Source organism: Lepidochelys kempii, chromosome 4 (genome assembly GCF_965140265.1).
Source record: "Lepidochelys kempii isolate rLepKem1 chromosome 4, rLepKem1.hap2, whole genome shotgun sequence".
Lineage (NCBI taxonomy): Eukaryota > Metazoa > Chordata > Testudines > Cheloniidae > Lepidochelys > Lepidochelys kempii.
Window position 1 is genome coordinate 88,716,352 of NC_133259.1, and position 21,218 is coordinate 88,737,569.

Here is a 21,218-nt window from a genome sequence, read left to right on the forward strand (position 1 = left end):
CTAGAGCCGCTCCGGCCCTGGGACCTAGGGGCAGGGGAGCACAGGGGTCTCTGTGTTGCCCTGGCCGCCCCTCTAGGTACCTCCCACGAAGCTCCCACTGGCCGCGGTTCCCCGTTCCCAGCCAATGGGAGCCCTGTGCCCCCCCGCCCCAGGTTCCAGCTCCTTCCCCAACCTCCTGAGCCCCCCTGATGCACCCCAACCCCCTGGGGGCAGGGAGGGGGCGGAGTTGGGGTGGAGATTTCAGGGAAGAGGTTGGGCCTCATGGAGGGGTGGTCAGTGGTGTGGCCCTTGTGGTCGTTTGAGACCTCTGGCTTAGTGCATGAGCTAAACGCCAAATAGGGATTTAGAGCAGACTCCTTAATCGCTAAGTGATCTCGATGGGGCAGAACACCACGGCCTAGCTCAGCTGTTGCTCCCTGCTTAGCAGGCTTTTGTGAATCCTATTTCTTCCCAGTCATTGTATAGGCACCTAACCAAGGCTTATATCCCAGTATCTATCTAGGCACTTAAACTGTAGGTGTTTTGACACAGCTTTACTGGCTGACGTCCCTTTGTGAATCTAGCCCAACGTGTGTTGTACCACCTCCTTCCCCAGTTCTAAAAACAGAGTTAGGTGCACACACTGAAGTCCAAGGATTGTGGCATTAGGGTCATAAAACCACAGGATGCAGCAGGGGTTTCTCCAACTAAGGTCTTGCAAGCACTGTGCTTCTCCAAGAAGCAGCAAGCCAGCCCCTTAAAGCCCTTTTCCCGACCTGGAGTTTAGCCTGATGATGCTCGCAGGCTGGGTTGTAACAGCCAGGTGGGCAGGGTTGAAACTACATCTTCCCTGTCTGGGTTCTACTGGCCTGGTGATTTCAGGATTTTGCAAACCCCAAGCCCCTGCTTCATAACCCACTTGTTGAAAGTAGCTGGACTCCTGAACCCTCAGAGCTGTAATTGTGTATGGGACAAACTACACACTGGTCCAGTACCCTGGTCAGATGACCCACATACTGACACCTCAACACGGGATCAGTTTTATAAAATAGGTAAGCTACACCCCAAGCGTTGTGGTATTATGCAATTTGAACACATGTAAAATGACAATATGGGGAAATGAGGTGGTGTAACTGTCTGGGCCCCAGGATATTAGAGAGAGAAGGTAGGTGAGGTAATAGCTTTTACTGGATCCACATCTGTTGGTAACCTGAAGAGTGCTGGTGTAGCTTGTTTCACCCCCCGAAGTTGATCCACACCCACCTTGTGGAGGAAGGTACTGCCTCACCCCTTCCCTGCATTCCTTTTCCATATTTCACCTGTTCTCAGCGTGATACGTCGACCTAGTTTTACATGTCAAAAGTATAGCCTTAGTTGTAAGTCAAAACTTATACTAGCATCAACTCCCTCCAGGTCCTGTTCCTCACTGTATGAGAACTTTCTCCACCATGGAAAAATGTCCATGGAGTGATGAGCTGCAATTCCACAGCAGGTGGGTGCTTTTAGCCCTGTTCTGCATGTCACCCACTGGCCAGCAGCTGGTGCTGGAAACTAAAAAGCTAATTTAACCTTGGCATTTTTTGAAATGGTAGGCTGCTTTACACCTAGCTTAAAATACACCCTCCCTTACCTCTGTTCTTAGTTTGAGGTTTTGCACTGAGGCTCATGAGTTTGGCGCAGTTATGAAATACAAGAAAAAATTCACAGCTGGTGAGACTGTGGGTGGGATCCTCTCCCTCCATGAATTATTACCTCCAACTAAGCCACTGCCACTAGTGTAGAGAACACTAAAATCACTTAACTCCTAGGTAGCTTGCTGCCCAAGGGAGTTTTCAGCCCTAATTTAGGCACTCAGGTTCCCCCTCCATTGTATGAGGCCAGGTCTATACTACAGAATTGTGATCAGTATAACTGCTTTGCTCAAGGGGCGGCAAAAATCCATACCCAAGTGACGTAGTCATACCACCTTAACCACGCTCCAGGTGTGGTCAGGTCACATCTCTGGGATTGTTAGTAGACCCCAGTGGGTATGGAGGCGAGGAAACAAAGTCACACTGGGACTCATTTGCTGGGCAGCCTCAGGACTTACACTTTAAAGAGACACCAGCTATTTAGACTAGTCAGAGTCCCTATCTGTGGTGCTGAAGTCACCACCTTCAGAACCCTTCTGAAATAGCAAGAGGTATCTTGATCTGGAAACTTTAGTGCGGTTAGCAGGAGTTTGAGGAGGGGAGGCTAGAAGACTGTCGTTTGATTCACTTTATTTCTGTAACTTCCCACAGATGTTCAGAAACCTTAAAAAGGCAAAATTAATCCGAACAATATATGCCCAGGTTCATTCTTCTGGCAAGTTTGATGCTGGTGTAATTCACCTACTTTAACATTTACTTTAGTGCACTTGCACTTTCTCTGCTTGCAATTAATTGTTAGAAAGATTAGTCAAAGAGGCACTGTAGAGAGGTACATTTAGGTTTTTGTTGTTGGGGGTTATATGGAGGAACATCTTAGAGAAAGTGCTGAGGGGGAAGGCTATTACTACAGTTAAAAGTACAGTTATTTTGGTACATACATACTATAATCTGAGGGCATCTAGACAGACAATTGCTTTTTGGATCAAGGTTTGCCTGCCCCAAGAAGTTTCAAGTTCAAGTGTTTGTGAAAGTTACACTTCAAGCCTACAACTATGTCAGACTCAGTATTTATATTTGTCTTAGGGCACCGGCCAAAGCCAGCCATCATGGATTGCACTTTACAGAAGCCTGCTACTTCATGTATTTCAGCTTAAAACACTGCATTATATGCCACGCACCTGGTGTGAATTCAGAAGCCAGCTTCACCTTGTATAAACAGCAGAGTGCTTACAGGTATATTCTGGTAATGAAGCTGTGCAAAAGTTGTCATGACATCACTCCAGCCACAAAATCAACATAGCTGCCCTTTTCGACCATACCTGGATAAGAAGTGAACCTCTCCCTCAGTGCATGCAAGCAGCCGTTACCTTGCTCTCTGCTAAGGGAATTAAATGAACCACAATCAAAAAAAGTTGAAAGTAACTAAAATGGAGACACCACTGTTTTATTTCCATTCCCCCATTACACTATTAAAGAAAACATGAACATAACTTATCTGTAAGAATTGCATTATTGTTCAAATTTGAGAATGCAGCATTGTCAAATATTGACTATTTTATTACTATGATGTATATTGTAAGTTTTCAACTTAATACAAAAAGGAATTGTTTAGTAAAGAAAATCAGATCTAGCCAGATTGTCTGTTGTTGAAAACAGTACATTGTGAGTCAGCACTTTTGTTGACTTCAGACCAAAGCCCCCTGATTAAGATATTTGCCTTTTTAAATTAATTCTAAACATTTCAATAGGTGGCTCAGTCACTTAATGGCATGGGAGCTGCCCTCAGGTTTCTTAGGCTACCAGGGCATCCTGGAAGTGAAGTGTGAGAGAGTCAATGATTTTCTCCTTAATATTGGAGAAATTTGTAACATCATAATGCCAGTTGGCAAGGCGGCAGCTCATCTTGCCAGATGGATAAGCTCTAGAGCAGACAGCAATAGTGATCACGTGTAACAGAGGAAGGAAGCCTCATGTTTGTGGATGCAGATCCTCAAAACCCATCTGATCGGGTTCAGCAAGCAAGAAAGCCACTCAAATCCTGTGAGGCACCCAACCACCACCTAAATACACCTTGCAAACCAATCTTCATGGCATAGGGTCCATGAATGTGCCAAACTCACTGCTATAGAAGTGCAGTCTCTCATTTTCAGTGCTTGTTTAGCAACAATACTTGTACATTATATACAGCAACACACAAGGACAGACTTGTTGCTCCCGATCCTTGCTCTTTAAAGACAATGAAAAAAAGCTTGTTAAAAACCAGACTCCGGGCTTATAAATAGTGCAGAGAAAGCAAATGCCAAGAAAACAATGCCTCCTATGATTGTCACTGAAAGGCAAAAAAGAAAAAAGTTAGATGTTGTACAGGTAAAAATAGCTTTAAAACAAGTTAAATTCACTTCTACCATGCCTCATGAGGGGTCCATTTTCATGGACTTGACTTCCACACCAATAAATACAGTTCAGAGGTTATTTAAACTGCCTGAACGAGAAGTTATTTCTGGCTCATGCAGCACCCTGCCAAGGTGTGTCTTTTGTCATCCTACTGTCTAGCTGCACTGATGTAAATAAGGATACATTTTGACCCTTAAAATGAAACTTGGTTTTAACTCTATTATACATAAACCAGAATAAAATGCAGCCTGCTCCCCCAGAATTGAGAAGTTTTGGCTGACAGGAGTAAGAAAAAAAAACAACCCTACTTTGCTCTACATTAAGGCAAAGGTGCGGTCACAAAGAGCAAATGTTGATGAGAGCCGCTAGCACAGTTCTCCAGATTATACCAGCACCGAAAATCTGACTTCAGAAACATTACAACTACAACTCCAGTGACCAGAGAAATCGTATCATGATGTTTCTCGGCAGCATCGTAAGTCACTATTTGCTGATGAGATACTAACATTTCCTTGGCCAGTGTAAACAGGGGACTATCTAAGTTTCATGAATAGCGTTTACTTTTAAAATGTGTGTACGCTATTGCTGCAGAAATAAAATTTTCTTGATGCGTCTTGTACCTTTTCCGGGGGGCAAGAAAGTACATTTGGAAGAAGCTGTGGCCTGCTTCCAAGATGGGCATATCCCTGTTCGTCAAAACATTATAAAAACAAACACCCTCTATGCACAGCTGATACTCTGAAAAGTAGTTGTTCCACACGTACAATAGCTCTAAATAACATTGACACACAGCTGGGATTTTTGGATAGCCTAACCCCCTTAATCCCCCTCCTTTGAAAGACCCAGCCTAAACTCCTAGACGGTGGAATCCCTGCTGCTGTTTGCCAGACAGCATACTTTGCGTTTCTTAGATGCTTAAGATTTTCTTCCACCTCCATACCCCAGGAGCTAAATTATGTGCCTCATCTTAATTTATTTTTAAACCCCTGATATTGGAATTCAGTACCCACCTGAAACTCAAATCACAGTACGAAGAGACTTGTTACATTACCAAACATGATTACGATTGCGCTCCTGGACTAAGTTCCTCCATAGTGCCAACAAGCACTAAGTTGCAAGGAATGCACAATCTCAGCTAGGCTGGTTCTACTTGCGGTGGCATGTAGGCTGTGTGTGCAGTGAAAAGTAGGCTGTGTCCACACTGTGGTGTGTAGCTCCACATGTCGTGGATAGACTCTGGCAACAGGGAGGCAGTGTGAAAATAGCAGCGATGGGGGAGGCACTGCTTGGGCAAGTAAAGAACCATGTAGGGTACATACCGCATGGTTCAAGTGTGTCTTCACTTTACTCCCCTACGCCATGCTTTGCCACGTACAGTGCTATTTATACCCATGCTGGGGGAACAAGCCATGTATGTATTCTACCTGCTGCTGGAAGAAGTGTGCGGTGTAGATATACCTTGAGAGCTCTCCTCTGCAGGAGGTACAGTCATGTGGAAGTGACAAGTCCTAAAGGCAGCTATAAAAGCCTCCAGTGAGTTTCACAGCGTGACAATCAAAAATTAAGTTAAACACACTGATTTAAGCTCCTTCACATACCTTCTTTAGCATTAAAAAACACTGCCTTTAACTGCACCTCAAGTGCACATACCATCATTTTCGTTCTGATGGTCCCTGAAGCCAGCTATAGTTATATTGAGTATTTCTTTTTTCAGTTAGAATGAGATTTCACTTACCAGTCCTAACAGAAATTTTTTGTGCTATCATCCTTCCTCCAATAACTGCTAACCCAGTGCATAAACAGTGTCCCACTGTTCCTCCCACTGCCACACCGTAGGGATCCTATGCAAACACAAACGATCAACATTAGCACAGTTGAAAACCTACAAGGCTCAAACAGCAGTCTACTAGGAAAAAAATTATGCTTTCCTAGTTTGCTGCAAGGCAAGGTTACCCCAGAGAATATCACCAACCCCCCTGAGGGGTTTTGCATGGCTCAATAGCAGTTGTTTCCTACAATACTGAGGAACAGTCACAAATGAAAAAGACTTAAAATCTGATAAATCAGGAGCAGCCTATTATGGCACTTTTCAACCATCTTTAAGTGGTTTAACACAGACCCAGAATTCACTTTGTTTACCCACCACTGAAAAGCAGCCACCTCTAGGGTGGAGGCCGACAGCTAGCTAGAAGCAAAGCAACACTACACAATTAGAAGAACACTAACTCAAAAGTTAAGAAATGTCAAACTGAAACTGTAAAGAGGAACTTATGGTAGTCAGAGCACATGCTAGTTACCAGAAGTATTTTGTCAAGGTCCACGAGGCCAATGCACCCACTCTAAAGAGGCCACCCAAAGAAGTATGAAATCAGGGGGACTAGGACTGGAAATATAGGTACCAAGTTTTAGCCTAGATGGAAATTGCTATTCTATTCTAGGTTTACCAGCAGTTACAACCGTAACATCACTGGATGAAGTTTTCAACTGCATAAAACCACTTCACAAAGTTGAAGGCTTTAGAGCGGTTATTTTTGTTAAAAAGGTTACTGGAAGGGTAAATAAAAAGACATGACAATTGCTCTGCTATAGAGAATAAACACGGCGGTAACCGTTACATAGCTTCTCGAGGTATCCTCCCCTTCTGTCTTATATTCCCGACTACTGTAAGAAGGTAACTAACAATCCTAGACTGTTTTAACACCAAAAATGACTTGGGGAAATCTTCAAAAGGCAAAAGCAGCAGCTGGGTGCCTGTCATTTGTACTTTTGAAACTTTTTGTACTTCCTCTAGGAAGAAAAGGCGTTAGATCTCTCAACAGAAGGAACAAGAAATGACAGTATTTCTTCCCTACAAGGAATGCATGGGGAGGGGAGGAGGGGAGAGTCTCTAGAAAGCAAAGAGAAGAAAAAGTAAATTCAGGGAAACATCAGACCCAGAAGGGGAGTAGATTGGGTCTAACTAGGCAAGGAGACTAGGACAAGGATTCATGGAGATGTAGAAAGCAACTGATGGGACAAGGAGCCCAGAGTGGGGGAGACAGGTACAGGCAAGGCAAGGGAGAACTGGATTGGGATGAGGAGCCCTAGGTGCAGAAGAGACAAGTCAGGGAAAGGTTGGAGGGGACAAGGCAAAAAGGACTGTGTTCACTAGAGCACACTCCCCTCCAGACTGGAATGGAACCCAAAATTCTTGAGTCTCACCAGTCCTCTGCTGTCAGCAAATCTGTGAAACTCTCTGGCAATATACTTCATACGCAGCTAGTGCTGGTACACAGAAGATGACAACCTACTACTGCTATCAGTTACTCTGCTAGCTCAAGTGGCAGAGGTGTGTGTGGTGTATCTAAAGGCTCCAACCCTGCTAATGACCCATGTGGGTGTCAATGTCATGCTACATGATGGATTTGGTTTTTTTCCAGTTTGTTTTTAAAACCGAGGAAATTGAACATAAAAGTTACTTTTACAATACAGTAAGTTCCAGAGTTAAGCATTCAAAAGTTAGGAATACCAAACTTCAGGTTGCCTGAGACACCTTAATTTAGCATTATGATTATTTTGACAGGTTTCAGAGTAGCAGCCGTGTTAGTCTGTATTCGCAAAAAGAAAAGGAGGACTTGTGCCATCTTAGAGACTAACAAATTTATTTGAGCATAAGTTTCCGTGAGCTACAGCTCACTTCATACATAATCAGTCTAGTTACATGATCACAGGATGCCTGCCTCTTTCAGTGCCCAGAATAGATAGGGTTCACTTAATGAGGGGCTACTCAATATTTTGTTTTCTCCTCATTTTTCAAATACTATCTGAACATATCTGAATATATATTTGAACACTCCACACTATTCAAACCGTGATCTGATGACAGAATTCTTAATTTTCTCATGTGCTTTTCTATGGCACTCATCACTATGGTATTGGAGTCCTTTGCAAACATTAACTGACTTACCCTCGCAACACCCCTGTGAGGGAGGAACTATGAGGCAGAGTGTGTATAAGGTCAAAAGTATCCAGTAATTTTGGGTGTCCAACTTGAGACTTCAAGACCTGATTAAACTTAGCATTATATTGCACTTTACATATTCAAACCATAGCTCCCATTGACTTTAGTTGCAGTTGTGAGCACTCAGCACTTCTGCAAATCAGACCCCAGGATCTCAAGATGAGTACCTGGAAAGTTAGAAACACAATTAGTGACCACCTGTGAAAAGTTGTTTAAGCTATTTGTCCAGCATCACACAGGAACTCTGTGCAGAGGCAGGGATAGAACCAAATCTTCCAGGAAATCACTAAATTGCCTTAACCATGAGACCATCCTTTCTCTTCTGGCAGTCCCCTGCCTCATTCACTATACATCTTCCAACTTCTGTAACAAAGGAAGCAAGGGACACGAGACAATAGCTTCCTCCATTACACAAGCTTGCAGGTCTTGGGAGTCTCAAATTGGACACCAAATATTCATGGATACTTCTGATCTTAAACTTTCTGTCTCATAGGGGTGTTGTAAAGATAGTCAGGGTTTGTGAAATACTCATCTCCAGGCCAGATCCATCCTGTGGCCAGGGGCCTGTGGAAAAATAGTATGCAATAATGTAATTAAATACTATCGTAATGCATACGCAGAAAGAGGACAAATTAAGGTTGCACACCCCACCTTTGTTCTGGTAGTTCCTACCACCTTCCGAGTGCTTGATTTTGCAAGCCTACCGTTTGTGTGTGTAATATGAATATATAATAGAAAAGAGAAACGCAACATCTTTCCCTCTCCATTTCCAACAGGCCAGAAGCTTAACTGGATTTCCCTTCTCATTGTCTTTCTTGCTTTAGCAGCACTGTTGATGTCAATCGATAGAAATAGCATTTTAATGCTTATTTTTCAGAGCAGCTCACAATTAATAGTGGTACATATAATAAGAATGCATTTTTGTTTCTTAGAATCCATCAGCTTTGAACAGTTTTAAGGATTGATCAAATTACAAGTTCCTCTTTAAAGCTATAAATAGTTTTAATAGCAATATCTGCTTAGCCTGACATTTTCGAAAAGGTTTCTTAAATGATTGTCATGTTGTTCCAAGCAATAACCATCTCTTATGCTGTACAGCTGGAGAGAGAAACAGCTTTCCAGAAATGACACTTGCAGTCCCAAACCATGCAGCAAACAATATAACTGTATCTTTAGAGGGAGACTGTACAGCAATAGCACCTCAGGTGTTGAGGATGCATAGAAATAACCACACTGCCTTCAGATTCATGCATCCATATGCTCCCAGCATTAATTGGGTATATCTAATAAACTACAAAGAAGAATCTGATGTGCTGATGAAGGATATGCCATCTGTCTCTCCACCTCATCTGCTGCCAATATTAAAAAAAGGACAAAAGAACAGTGGGCATTTTGTATCAATCACACTCACCTCTCTTGCTGCCAGGACTATTGTTGTCAATTGAGAGCGATCACCCCATTCTGCTACGAACGTTAAAGTAAAAGCTTGAACAAAAATTGGAGAAATAAAATGCAGCCACTTCTTCTGAGGTATATTTGTGCCTGTCCCTGTTTCCACATCTCCTGGCCCATTTAACAGTTTCGTTCTCTGGAACTGAAAATGAAAACAAGAAGTCCATCAGAAGAACTGAAATATTATCCAACTATCCCAATGCAAATACTGCTCAAATGTAAACCCAATAATTTAATACCCAGGACAGTTAGACTTTGAACAATAAACTTAGCTGTTGAATATAATGTACTGTCTACCACCAAGGTTACCTACAATTTACATATCTACACTTACTCTTTTCCTCCAGGTTACTATCTGCCTCAAAGCTGTGCAACTGCACATTTAGACAATCCAAATATTTAGCTCCTACTACAAATGTGCGAAGTAGGCAGAAACATAGGACAAGCATTTTAAAGCAGGAAAAATAGTTTATTTTAGAAAATGATACATAACGAGTTGTTCCGCTATTTTTAATTATACTGAGAAGAAACGGATTGCATTATTATGGTGATAAATGGTGGTGGGAGAGGGGAAGACAGTAAAATTAGTGACAAGAATACTAAATGAAATAAAACTAATGCTCCAGATAAATTGTATTAACTGTATTCTTTACAGCTGCAGTATTCTGCTTACGTTACATCCACAAGGACACCTGCAACAACACTAGCTTCAGTATTACTCTACCTAACGGTTATAAATAAAAGCAGCAGCAATGGTAGCTGTCAACACTCTGGCTGGCAAAGCCCAAGGTGAAAGAGACACATATTTCAAGCATGAATTCTATGAAGAGGCAGTTCACTTCTCTCTCCCACCTCAAAATGTAGCCATATAGCTGAGAATTACAGCCAGCTGTTAAAACAGTCTCCAGGAAATTAGCAGAGGGGGCATTCTGTTATGTGGTCCCATGGTGAAGAGGGACATTTCTGCCTGTTTTCATGTTATTGTTAACCACACATTTGTTGACTCAGACTCATAATACACATGTGTACAGCTGAGTAACCTGCATGCACGCTCTTCCTTAATTGTGCAACTTAACTGGCCTAAGTGTTTCATTAGTCATCACTTCTAGCTACTTTATGACTTACTTCTTCATCTTTTTTCTTGATTTCTGCTTGAACTTCCTCCAGCTCCTCCTGACCCTCATCTGGGCTCATCTTCAAGCCTTCCCGAAGCATTCTGATGCCAAAAATTGCAAACAGTGCAGTTGACGCATAGTATGTGTACACTCGGGGGATAACTGTGGTGGCATAGCCAAATAAAACTGAAAGAAAATAAGTTATGTTATATGTTAAATAATACCAAGATGACCATTGATATTGTTACTATTTGTAAGTGCTGCTCCTTAGCAAAGTTCACTGTTCAGAGACCTATTACAGAACATTCAAACACTTTGTTTTCCTGTATTCTGAACTATAGAGCATCGTATTGGTGGCTATGATAAATTGCTGTGACAGCAGCCTTTGGAGCTGCTCTAACTTACACTGAGGGCAGTACCAGCCCAGAATCCCAGAGATGTCTAAAGTTACTTTCCCCTCCCAGACCCTGGCTACTTTTTCTGAGTACTGCACAGAAAAAGCACCACAGAACCTGGCCCTTAATCTCATTTACACCTACAGAGCAGTATGTAAGCAAAAGTCCAAGAGAGTCCAATTTATATCAATATACATGTTGGACCCCTCTGTCTTCAGCTAAAGAATGGAGTCATAAGATCCCATTGCATTTACTTTGAAAGGCATAAAATTTAATACTAGAAGAGATGACAAAAAAAGCTGGTAGCTCTTAAAGCTGTATAGAAAAGAATCATTAACAAATCCTGCATACCTGCTGCATTCATTTTCACTTTGGTTAAGATTTAAGAATGACAGACTATATACATACATTTAATCAGTGAATTCTGAGAAAGGCAGCAAAGAATTCTAACCTGATAAGCATGTCATCAGTCCTAAGGCAAGCATGGCACCAGCCATTACAGTCAAACGATTATAACGCATTGCCATGATGGCTGCAATAAAGAAGGTCTTATCCCCCAGCTCTGACACAATGATGACTGATATGGCAGCCACAAAAGCATGAATAAACCCCAAATTAGTTTTATCAGCAGATTCTTCACTGATAAGATGAACTGGAGGAACTGGCGTGGGCCATTTCTGTAAAAGAAGAAAATGATTGCTTAAGATTGAACATTTAACTCCCAAAAGAATTCAACTCTAGTTTTCTCCTACTGCAAACCATTATGGTCTCATACCTTTTATTAGAATATTTTCAAGAAGGATTATTGAAGTTTTCCTTCCATCAGAACCTTTTAACTACAACTGACTGCCACCCATCTGGGACTATAGTGATCAGTCATTAACCTATGATATCCTGCTATGATTAATAATGAAATACCTTTGTACAGATTATATTACTTAGGTACAGCGATCACTATCACAGTAAATGAAGGTACACTCAAGTCACTGCAATACTGCAATTTACAATACATGGCTCTTCCTAATATTTTGGCAGTTCAGTGAAGCAAGCAGTTTTCGAGTTACTGTATTACATCTAATACTTAAGCGTCCATAGTATTTTAGCACAAGGTTTAAAGCTTCTTAACATTTAAGCACAATCAGGTATAGCTTTCTTCTCTTCCTTCCAAAATTCTATTATATATGCCACAGTGAAGTTTGATACAAGTGTTATTTTACTGCCATCATAAGTGCAGTGCCCTATTTTTGAAAGAATAAAGAGATTTCTAGTGAGCTCATGCACACTATCTCCCTTGCGCAGACCACTTGAGATTTCACTAATAAAAGAAATCTGAATTTTGCAAAAAAAAAAAAAAAAAAAAAGAGAGCCAGAACATAGAAGTTAAAACATACAGTGAAGTAAATAAAAAGTTGTTCACATTTCAGCAAAAAGCTGGTTAGAACGGTCAGTTTTAATGCATCAATCGTGACAGACTACACTACATTTAATAAATAAAAGTGGTTAATCATCTTTTCCAGAACCAAGTCTTTCTAATCTCCCTTAAAATCCTGCACACAGCCATTTACATTTAAAGCTCATGCTTCACACTGTAGGGACTAAAAAGCACACATTACTAATACTTTCACCAACTGGTTGGCAGCTAGAACCAGCCGACCGAACCAAGAACCGTGAAGTTATCTAAACAAGTTTGAATGTTACAACATTTAAGACATTAATCCTAATTTTCAGAACTGAAAGATATTAAAAGCTAGTAATGAGTTTCAATTTAAGGCAAAATATGCTTTCCTTTTGTTTATGTCAAGGGCTGGAGAAGTCAGTTCCCCATTCACTAGCATGTAAGCAAACAAGCTGTCATCAGATGAATGCTTTCAGACTAAGGGTACGTCTTCACTACCCGCATCGATCTATCAGGGATCAATTTATCATGTCTCATCTAGATGCAATAAATCGATCCTCGAATCAACGCCTGTACTCCACCTCGGCAGGAGAAGTAAGCGGGGGAGCCGCAGCGGCCGACTCACCACCATGAGGACAGCCAGGTAAGTCGAACTAAGATATGCAACTTCAGCTATGCTACTTAGGTAGCTGAAGTTGAAGTATCTTAGTTCGAACCCCACCCCAGTGTAGCCCAGGCCTAAGTTATCTTACTTTTTGTGGTCATGTTTTGCTGTTCATTTTGTCAAATGCCAAATCCCCAGCTCAATGTTCCATGTTAGGTAGACCAATTTCTAGCAAATAAAATTCCACCCATATTCATCCCTCCGCTCCAGCCTACAAGCTCCTTTGTTGCATCTCATGATCATCCCATTCTGGAGTTTCAGCCATCACTTGTCAACTCGTACAGAAAGAGCTATAGCAGAAATAGTCCCAACACTCAAATGAACTATGGTGAACATAAAGTACCTAATTCTTTAGAGTGATGCATTAACAAATTTAACTTGAATATCAAGATTAAGGAGTCAAGTTTTGTTGGCTAAAGGTTCAAGTTTCTTGCACACTGTTTCGCTCTTTGCATACTGTACGTGCCTCCGCCTGTCCGCCCAACATACCAATGAATATGAAGTCAACAACTGGAGGTGGAGACAAGGAGCAAAGAGAAATTTTTCCGGAGTTAAAGAAAATGTTTACCAGCAACATACTTAGCATTATTTAGATTGCTATAATGTCCAAAATATACTAGACACTTCCTGAACACTGCCCTAATCTCTGTCCTCAAGACAATCCAGTTCAAGGTATTTAGGGAGATTTTCAGAGGCACAAATAGGAGTTAGGCACCTAACTGCTCTTTGTGCCATTGAAAGTCTCCCCTTTCAGCAGTAAATGTTGACAAACCTAACAGTTTATATCCCTGTACAGATTCAGGTGTTCCTTAAGGACAGATTAGCTTTACCTCAATAACCTATTCCTTCTTAGGCTTCAAGATTCCCATAAGAGTTGCTTTAAAAAAACAAAGCAAACCACTGCTGTTCAGCCAGATGGAAATTACCACCTTTCCATTTCTGAAAGCATTACTGTATAGTCAGAGAGACTTGATAAGTCTGGGAAAGAATAAGAGGACAGATGATTGTGATAACAAGCCATGACCGGAGGTCTGGGTCTGAAGTGACTCCTCAACAAGCTGTAGATGAAATCTTCATTAGCTCTTGCAGGCCTTTGGGGAAAGGTCTGGCTTTAAACTTTATTAGCCTAGGAATACAATAAAGACAGTATTTTTCCATTCATTTTTCATTCCTCACTAGCATTTATTCCTGTCTTCCCAAACTCTTCACCTCTATCCACTTTGCTGCATCAACTGTTTTCCTCTTGCAGTTTGGTCTTGCTCCTTCGCCTTCCTCTCTGCATTTTAGCCTACACTGTTCATATTCTCTCTGCTTTCCCCTTTCTTCTGCCCTCACAGTGTCAAGTATAGAAATACTAAGTGGCTTCTATAGTTCCTCCTAAATCACATGGTCAAAGTAAGTACTCACTAAGGAGTACTGTCCTTGATTAACTGATGGTCGGTATTAAATGATCCAGAACACGTGGAATAAACATGACACATTTCAATAGTTAAAGTATAAGACGCTAGTACGTTTGCATGAATGACTTCCCCTTTGTTGTTCATTTGTAGCCATTAGAACTTTGCTTCAACATACATGCTGGGATCTAGTTAACCAGCCTATCGCTTCAGGAAGGTGAGCCATCTTTATTCAGAGAGGAACAAAATCCACTTTTAATTCAGTGCCGTGCACAGGGTATCAATTTAAAATTGCACAATCTTCTCTGTCCATTGCCGGATTCCCCACTGCCGTCAGAAAGGCCAAGGGAATACAGCCCTTTACGCTGCAATTAAGTTTAATCACGTGTTATTAGTTAGGTATTCTATTAAGCAAGGTTAACTTGGCAGCCACATGGGCTAAACGCCTTTTTCCTTTAGATTAAAGCTTGGATGCTGCAGAACCACCCTAGGACACATACCCAAGAGCGCTCAGCAGGCGGGGGAGGCGACACCAAGCCACGGCAGGCTGGAGACACCCGACACTCGCCCCCAGGCCGGGGGTCTGCCCCCGCCGCCCACCCCGAACTCATCCACCCCGTGCCGGGTGCTGTGCGACAGGCGGCCCGAGGTCTCCCCAGCCAGCACCGCCCAGGACGCTGCCGTAGGGCTCCGGGCGGCGGCCTCCGGGCACCGAGGAGAGGGAGCGGGGGGCACCCTCTCCCCACTCACACGGCCCCCGCCTCACCTCGGCTCGGGCCGGATCTAGCCCCTGCACCGCGGGCTGCGGCTGCTGCTGCTGTGGCGGCGCCGGCGGCTCCTTGTTCCTGCCGGTCTCTTCCTCCGGGGCGGCGCGCAGCCCGGCGGGCGCGGCCAGGAGCATCAGCAACAGCAGCGCGGCGGCCCGGCAGGACGCTCGGCCCCCCGCTGCCTCCGGGCCCCGCCGGCCGCCCCCCGGCTCCATCCCGGCCTGCGACTCGCGGAGCGGCCCCAGCTCGACCTGACCCCGCGGCGGAAACCTAGCGGCGCCGCGCCATGGCCGTTCCGGGTGAGGACGGGCCGATCCCCGCAGCCGCCTCAACCGCCTCCCGCAGCGGCCGCCACCAAGTCCCAGCGCGCGGGCGGAGGAAGGGCAGGAAGGGCTCCCGACAGAAGCGCCGCCTCCAGCGCGCCGAGCAACCGAACGCGCCCCCACCTGTCCGCCCGGCTTCCTGCAGCTGCTCCCCTGATTGGCTGCGATCGCCCTCACGACATGCTAGCGTCAGAGCGCGGAGCTGACAGGTTAGGCTGAGCCACGCTGCTCCACTTTTAGGCTAAGGCGGAAGCGGTGTTATCTGAGACGTGCGATCTTGTGACGCCCCAATGTCCCGCCCCCTTCCTCCAGTGTCTGCCTGTGGAAGCTTGACGTGTCCTTCCCATGAGCCTGCTGCCCTAGCAACGCGCTGCCCAGCCCTTGTGCCCCGTGCGAAGGGAGTGGGAGGGGCAAAGGAGCGAGGCTCCCGAGCGCTGGCACCCGCCGCGCGGCGCGTTACAGCCCCTCGCGCGGGGCTCGCTGGGCGGGAGGCCGCTCGGAGAGCAGCGCGGGCCGCGCGGGAGTCACCGCCGCGAGCGGCCGGGGGAGGAAGCCGGCTTTGTAGGGAGTTCGGAGTCCCAGCGCGGGGGGGCGAGGGCGGGAGGCAGGCGCCCCGGGTCAAGGCAGCTCATGGCCCCGCTGCAGGTGCCGCTCCACCTAGCTAGGGCGAGCTGGCTCCATAGCTCGGGGGTTAGGACATTGGCTTCATAAACCGGGGCTCGCAAGGCCAAGCTGCCTGAGCAGCGCTTTCTGGCTGGGGCTCTTAGTGGCTCCCTGACTGACCCTCGCTCCCATCCCTGTTTCCTCATTTGTTGCCCCCCACAATTGCAGGGTGGGGGGAAGAGTCAGTAGGTGTGCATGGCCCGGCAGCTGCAGCCAGTGCTGCTGGAACCACCAAGAGCATTCGAGGGACCAGCCGGGAGCTGTCGGGTGCCTTAGTGTTAACAGCATCCCAGGCAGCCAAGTACAAATGCACTCCGTTTATAGGAATTACTGATATAAGAATCAGCCACATACAGTGATCAAAACCACTGGGACAAAATCATACCTGTACTAACCATGCTAAAATATTCCGATTGTAAGAATCAAGCAGTCCACTTATAAGGATCATTTTGAGGCAAACTGACTACTTGGAATACAATAATCAAGTGCAATGACAGGTAATAAGCTAATAAAGCTGTTTTGAATTTGATGACATCTTGCATTACTAGGCATGTAGCGTGTCTGAAGTATAATCCCAGTGTAGAAACAAGATGTGCCATTTATGTGTGAGTCAACATGGCAGGAAAAAGAAAGATGCTTTTTGTAGATGAAAAATGCCACCTTCTGGAGTCCTACAATAGTCTTCCCAAAACCAGCCAAAGAGAAGCAGCGCAGAAATTGGGAATTCCACAACCTGCATTGTCTAAGATTCTCAAAGCCAGGGAGAGCATCATACAAAATGAAGGAGACAGAAAAAGAATGAGGTCAGGCAAGGAACCTGGGGTTGAGGTGGCCCTTATAAAATGGATCAGAGATGCCAGAGAGAGATATACCCCCTAAATGGACCATTGGTGATGCAAAAAGCAGAAGAACTGGAAGCAGCCCTGGGCGTTCCTGACTTCAAGGCCAACACTGGCTGATTTGAGCTCTTTAATAAAACAAGAGGGGATTGTTTTTAAGAAAATACCTGGAGAAGCCAAAGATGCAGACATTAGGGTACATGAAGAATGGTTAGAAAACGAGTAGATTGAAACAAGACAGGACTTTGCTAAAAAAGACATTTGGAATGCAGATGAAAGTAGAATTTACTTACAAGCCCTGTCTGATGGCACACTCATCTTTAAATCAGACAATAAAAGAGGAGGAAAGAAGTCTAAAGAAAGAATTACTGCTCAGTTCACTGGTTCCATGATGGGTATGAAAAGACCTCATCACCAGGAAAAGTCAAAATCTACAGTGTTTGAAAAAATGTGAGACATCTTGCAGCCGCTATCCTGCCAACGCATCTGCTTGGATGACAGGTATCTAGTGGCTGAATGACTGGGATCGAAATTTGGGCCAGGAAAGGAGAAAGATTTTGCTACTCGTGGACAACTGCATAGCCCACATGATGAAAGATGTAGCACTGAGGAATATCCAACTTGAATTTCCTCCCAAAGACCACAACTTCTATCCTTCAGCTATGTGATCAGGGAATGATCAGAACTGCCAAGTTGTACTTTCGCAAGCAAATGGCTCTCAGGGTCAGCAGGTTTGTATAATTTTTGATGGAGCCCAGAACGGGTCCAAGTCCTGTCCCCCCGCCACACACACACACACACACACCTGCCTAAGGCTCTGGGAGGGAGTTTGGGGTGCAGGCTCTGGACTGGGGCAGGGGATTGGGATGCAGGAGGGGTGTGGGGTGCAGGCTCTGGGAGAGAGTTTGGGTGTGGGAGGGGTGCAGGCTCTGGAAGGGGGTTTGGGTGCAGGCTCTAAGCTGGGACAGAGGGTTAGGGTGCGGGAGGAGGTGCTGGGGGTGGGCCTGGGTCAGGGATGAGGAGTTTGGTGTGCAGCAGGCAGGCTGCCCTAGGGCTGGGGCAGGGAGCCAGAGAGGAGGCTTCTCCCCAACCCTGCCCGGCACGACACTCACCCAACCCCCGCCCCGGCTGTTGCTCAGAAGGTCCAGCCAGGATAAGCCCCCCCCCCCACCACCACCATCAGAGTTGCTGCCATGCGCCTCCTCCCTCCACACGTGCAGCGGCCGCCTCAGCCTACCCCCGGTGCCGCTCCCTTGTAGCTGGCAGCGGACGGCAAGGGAGTGCAGCACGGAGCTGCAGGGGGCAGCCGCCCACTGCCCAGGGCAGGCAGGGACGCTTAAGGGCGGCAGGTGGGGCCGGGGGATACTTGGGGGAGGTGCGCAGAGGTGGCAGCAGGGCCGAGGGAGAGACCTGGCCCCGAACATTGGTGGAGCTGGGTCCCCCAGGTCCTGAATTTGGTGGAGCCCAGGCACCATGGGCTCATACAACTCACCACCCCTGCACTGGGTGTTGCACCACATTGATGATGAGAACAGCAAAGCCACTGCTGTGGAAATTGCCAGGAAGATCAGTCTTTTAGATCAGTGGTTTTCAAAGTGTGGGTCGCAGCAGCGCTGGTCAGCACCGCCGACCGGGCCATTAAAAGTCCCGTCGGCAGTACGGCCCGGCTAAGGCAGGTTAGTCCTTACTTGTTACAATACTGCGCTGCGCCCCGGAAGCAGCCAACAGCAGGTCCGGCTCCTAGGCGGGGGCCATAGAGCTCTGCATCTGCCCTGAGCACTAGCTCTGCACTGGGGAGGTGGTGCCTGCAGGTGAGACCCACATGGAACCACTTGCATGCTTCTGGCTAGGAGCCAGACCTGCTGCTGGCTTCTTCCAGGGTGCAGCATGGTCCCCGGTGCCAGGACATGGAGGAAGCCTGCCTTAGCACCCCCACTGCGCCGCTGAGCGGGAGCCACCTGAGGTATGGCCACGCCCCAACCCTTTGCCCCAGCCTCTCCCACACCCCAAACCTCTCATCCCCAGCTCCGTTGGGTCACGGACATCAACAATTTTCTTCAACTGGGTCGCCACAAAAAAAAAGTTTGAAAACCACTGTTTTCGATGCCAGTCTAGTGCTTGCAAATGCCTAGACTGACATCAATGCTTGAACAATCTGCAATTGCTGGAAAAAAAGGAAGTCTGGTCATACCACCCATAGAGGAAGCAATTGTTGTTGATCCACCAAGAGAAGAGTGGATAGGCATCAATGACAATGCTTTTGTTATACAACCTGTCTCTGATGGGGACATGGTGACTGAGGTCAGAGACCAGGTTGAAGGGAAACCTGAAAACGATGCAGAGGTGGACTCTGATGGTGAAGAGGTAATCGTTCCAACCTTGACCCAGATGAAGGATGCGATGAAAACTTTGACAAATGGCCTATTATACAGGGGCTTCGATGCTTTTAACCTCCTACATTGCATTGAAAAGGAAGTTAACAATGTTGTGGATTGTGCAATGATCCAGGGAACACTGGACAAGTTTGTAACTAGTGATCATGCCACTGCATTGTGCATTCACGCTGCCAGACGTGCCACTCTGGTGACAGATGGTGACACTAAAATAAATATTAATGAGTCAATACTGTTAATTTATATTTATGCTACAAAAGTCTGTGTAATGCACTTTCATATATTATGTTTGTTGCAGTTTATATGAGAGATTTTAAAATTTGTATCTTTATTGTAAGAGGTTATATAGTTCCACTAACTCGCACTTTGTGTAAAATTGTAACATGCTGTACAGTATTAATAATTGCCTTGAATAAAAACACCAGCTAAATAATTGGATAATAAAAATAATTAATAGCCTGTTGCTCAGTTAGAAGGTTGGTATGGTTTTGTTCCATGTTGAGTATGTTTAAAGTCTAAATAATTATGGTAAATGAGATGTTTCTCAATTGAATAAAAAGAGCTAGTTTAAAAAGTAACGGTCAATTTCATCCATTCTTTGCAATTCTGCATGTAAGAATCAACCACTTATAAGAATCAAATCATCCAGGATGGATGTGATTCTTATAAAAGGAGTACACTGTGTGACGGGTTGGACCCCCGGAGGTGTCACCTGGTGTGCTGGGACACCACTGAGTCAGACTATTCTGACAGCCTGGGCGCCTTTTTAGCTGGTCTTGCTGGGCTACGCTCTCCAGCCTTTTCCAGCCAAGCACACAGGCAGGGCCACACCCAGCTGCAGAGAGAGAGAGAGAGAGATCCACTCTGAGAAGGCTCAGCTTAAGGGGCTTGCTACAGCACCCAGATGTCTACCCGCCATTGGAGTACAAACCCAAAATTATATGGAATTCACCTCTTCCCTCAATGTGAAAGAGGGTATACACAACTTCTGCCCTCCCCCCGTTAGAAATCACATAAACTGGGTTATATTGTAAACCAGAAATGTATTAACTATAACAGGTGTATTTTAAGTAGTTAAGGAGGTAGCAGACAGAACAAGGCAGATTACTAAAAATAAAACAGCATGCAAATTAAGCTTAATACACTTAATACATGCTAGATTTCAGAGTAACAGCCGTGTTTAGTCTGTATTTGCAAAAAGAAAAGGAGTACTTGTGGCACCTTAGAGACTAACCAATTTATTTGAGCATAAGCTTTCGTGAGCTACAGCTCACTTCATCGGATGCATGCTGTGGAAAGTAAAGATGATGTTTTTATACACACAAACCAGGAAAAAATGGGAGATTGATCACTTTACATAAGCTATTACCAGCAAGAGAGTGGGGTGGGGGGAGAGAAAACCTTTTGTAGTGATAATCACCCATTTTTTCATGGTTTGTGTGTAAAAAATGTCTTCTGTACTTTCCACAGTATGCATCCAATGAAGTGAGCTGTAGTTCACGAAAGCTTATGCTCAAATAAATTGGTTAGTCTCTAAGGTGCCACAAGTACTCCTTTTCTTAATACATGCTGGTTGCATTTAAGTTCTCACCCTAAATATGGCTCTAATAATCTTCTTCACAGGCCAGATGCCCTTCCAGCCTGGGCCCAGTTGTAACCATGCCTCACTGGGTCACAAATGAGGATACCAGATTCAGGACGAATTGCTGAGAAATAGGGCAGATACATCCCAAGACAGGTGGCTAATCTCCCACAGGATACACCAAACTAGAAACAAAAGTAAACTTCTGTTTCACCACATTGGCTGACA

At 45.0% G+C, this 21,218-nt stretch overlaps 1 protein-coding gene across 2 annotated transcripts; it reads right to left on the minus strand.

The window, feature by feature from the left end:
- Nucleotides 1-3,022: 3,022 nt before the first annotated feature.
- TMEM165 (transmembrane protein 165) lies at nucleotides 3,023-15,647 on the minus strand. Of its 2 annotated transcripts, none has more exons than XM_073342008.1 (6): nucleotides 15,190-15,647; nucleotides 11,418-11,643; nucleotides 10,582-10,757; nucleotides 9,416-9,598; nucleotides 5,740-5,845; nucleotides 3,023-3,939 (listed from the first exon to the last, which is right to left on the minus strand). In XM_073342008.1, the coding sequence occupies exons 1-6, from the start codon at nucleotides 15,403-15,405 to the stop codon at nucleotides 3,863-3,865; spliced, it is 984 nt and encodes a 327-aa protein (XP_073198109.1). In that variant the 5' UTR covers nucleotides 15,406-15,647; the 3' UTR covers nucleotides 3,023-3,862. The 2 variants fall into 2 exon arrangements, with proteins under 2 accessions (XP_073198109.1, XP_073198110.1); XM_073342009.1 differs by lacking the exon at nucleotides 15,190-15,647 and adding an exon at nucleotides 14,924-15,129.
- Between the last annotated feature and the right edge of the window lie 5,571 nt (nucleotides 15,648-21,218).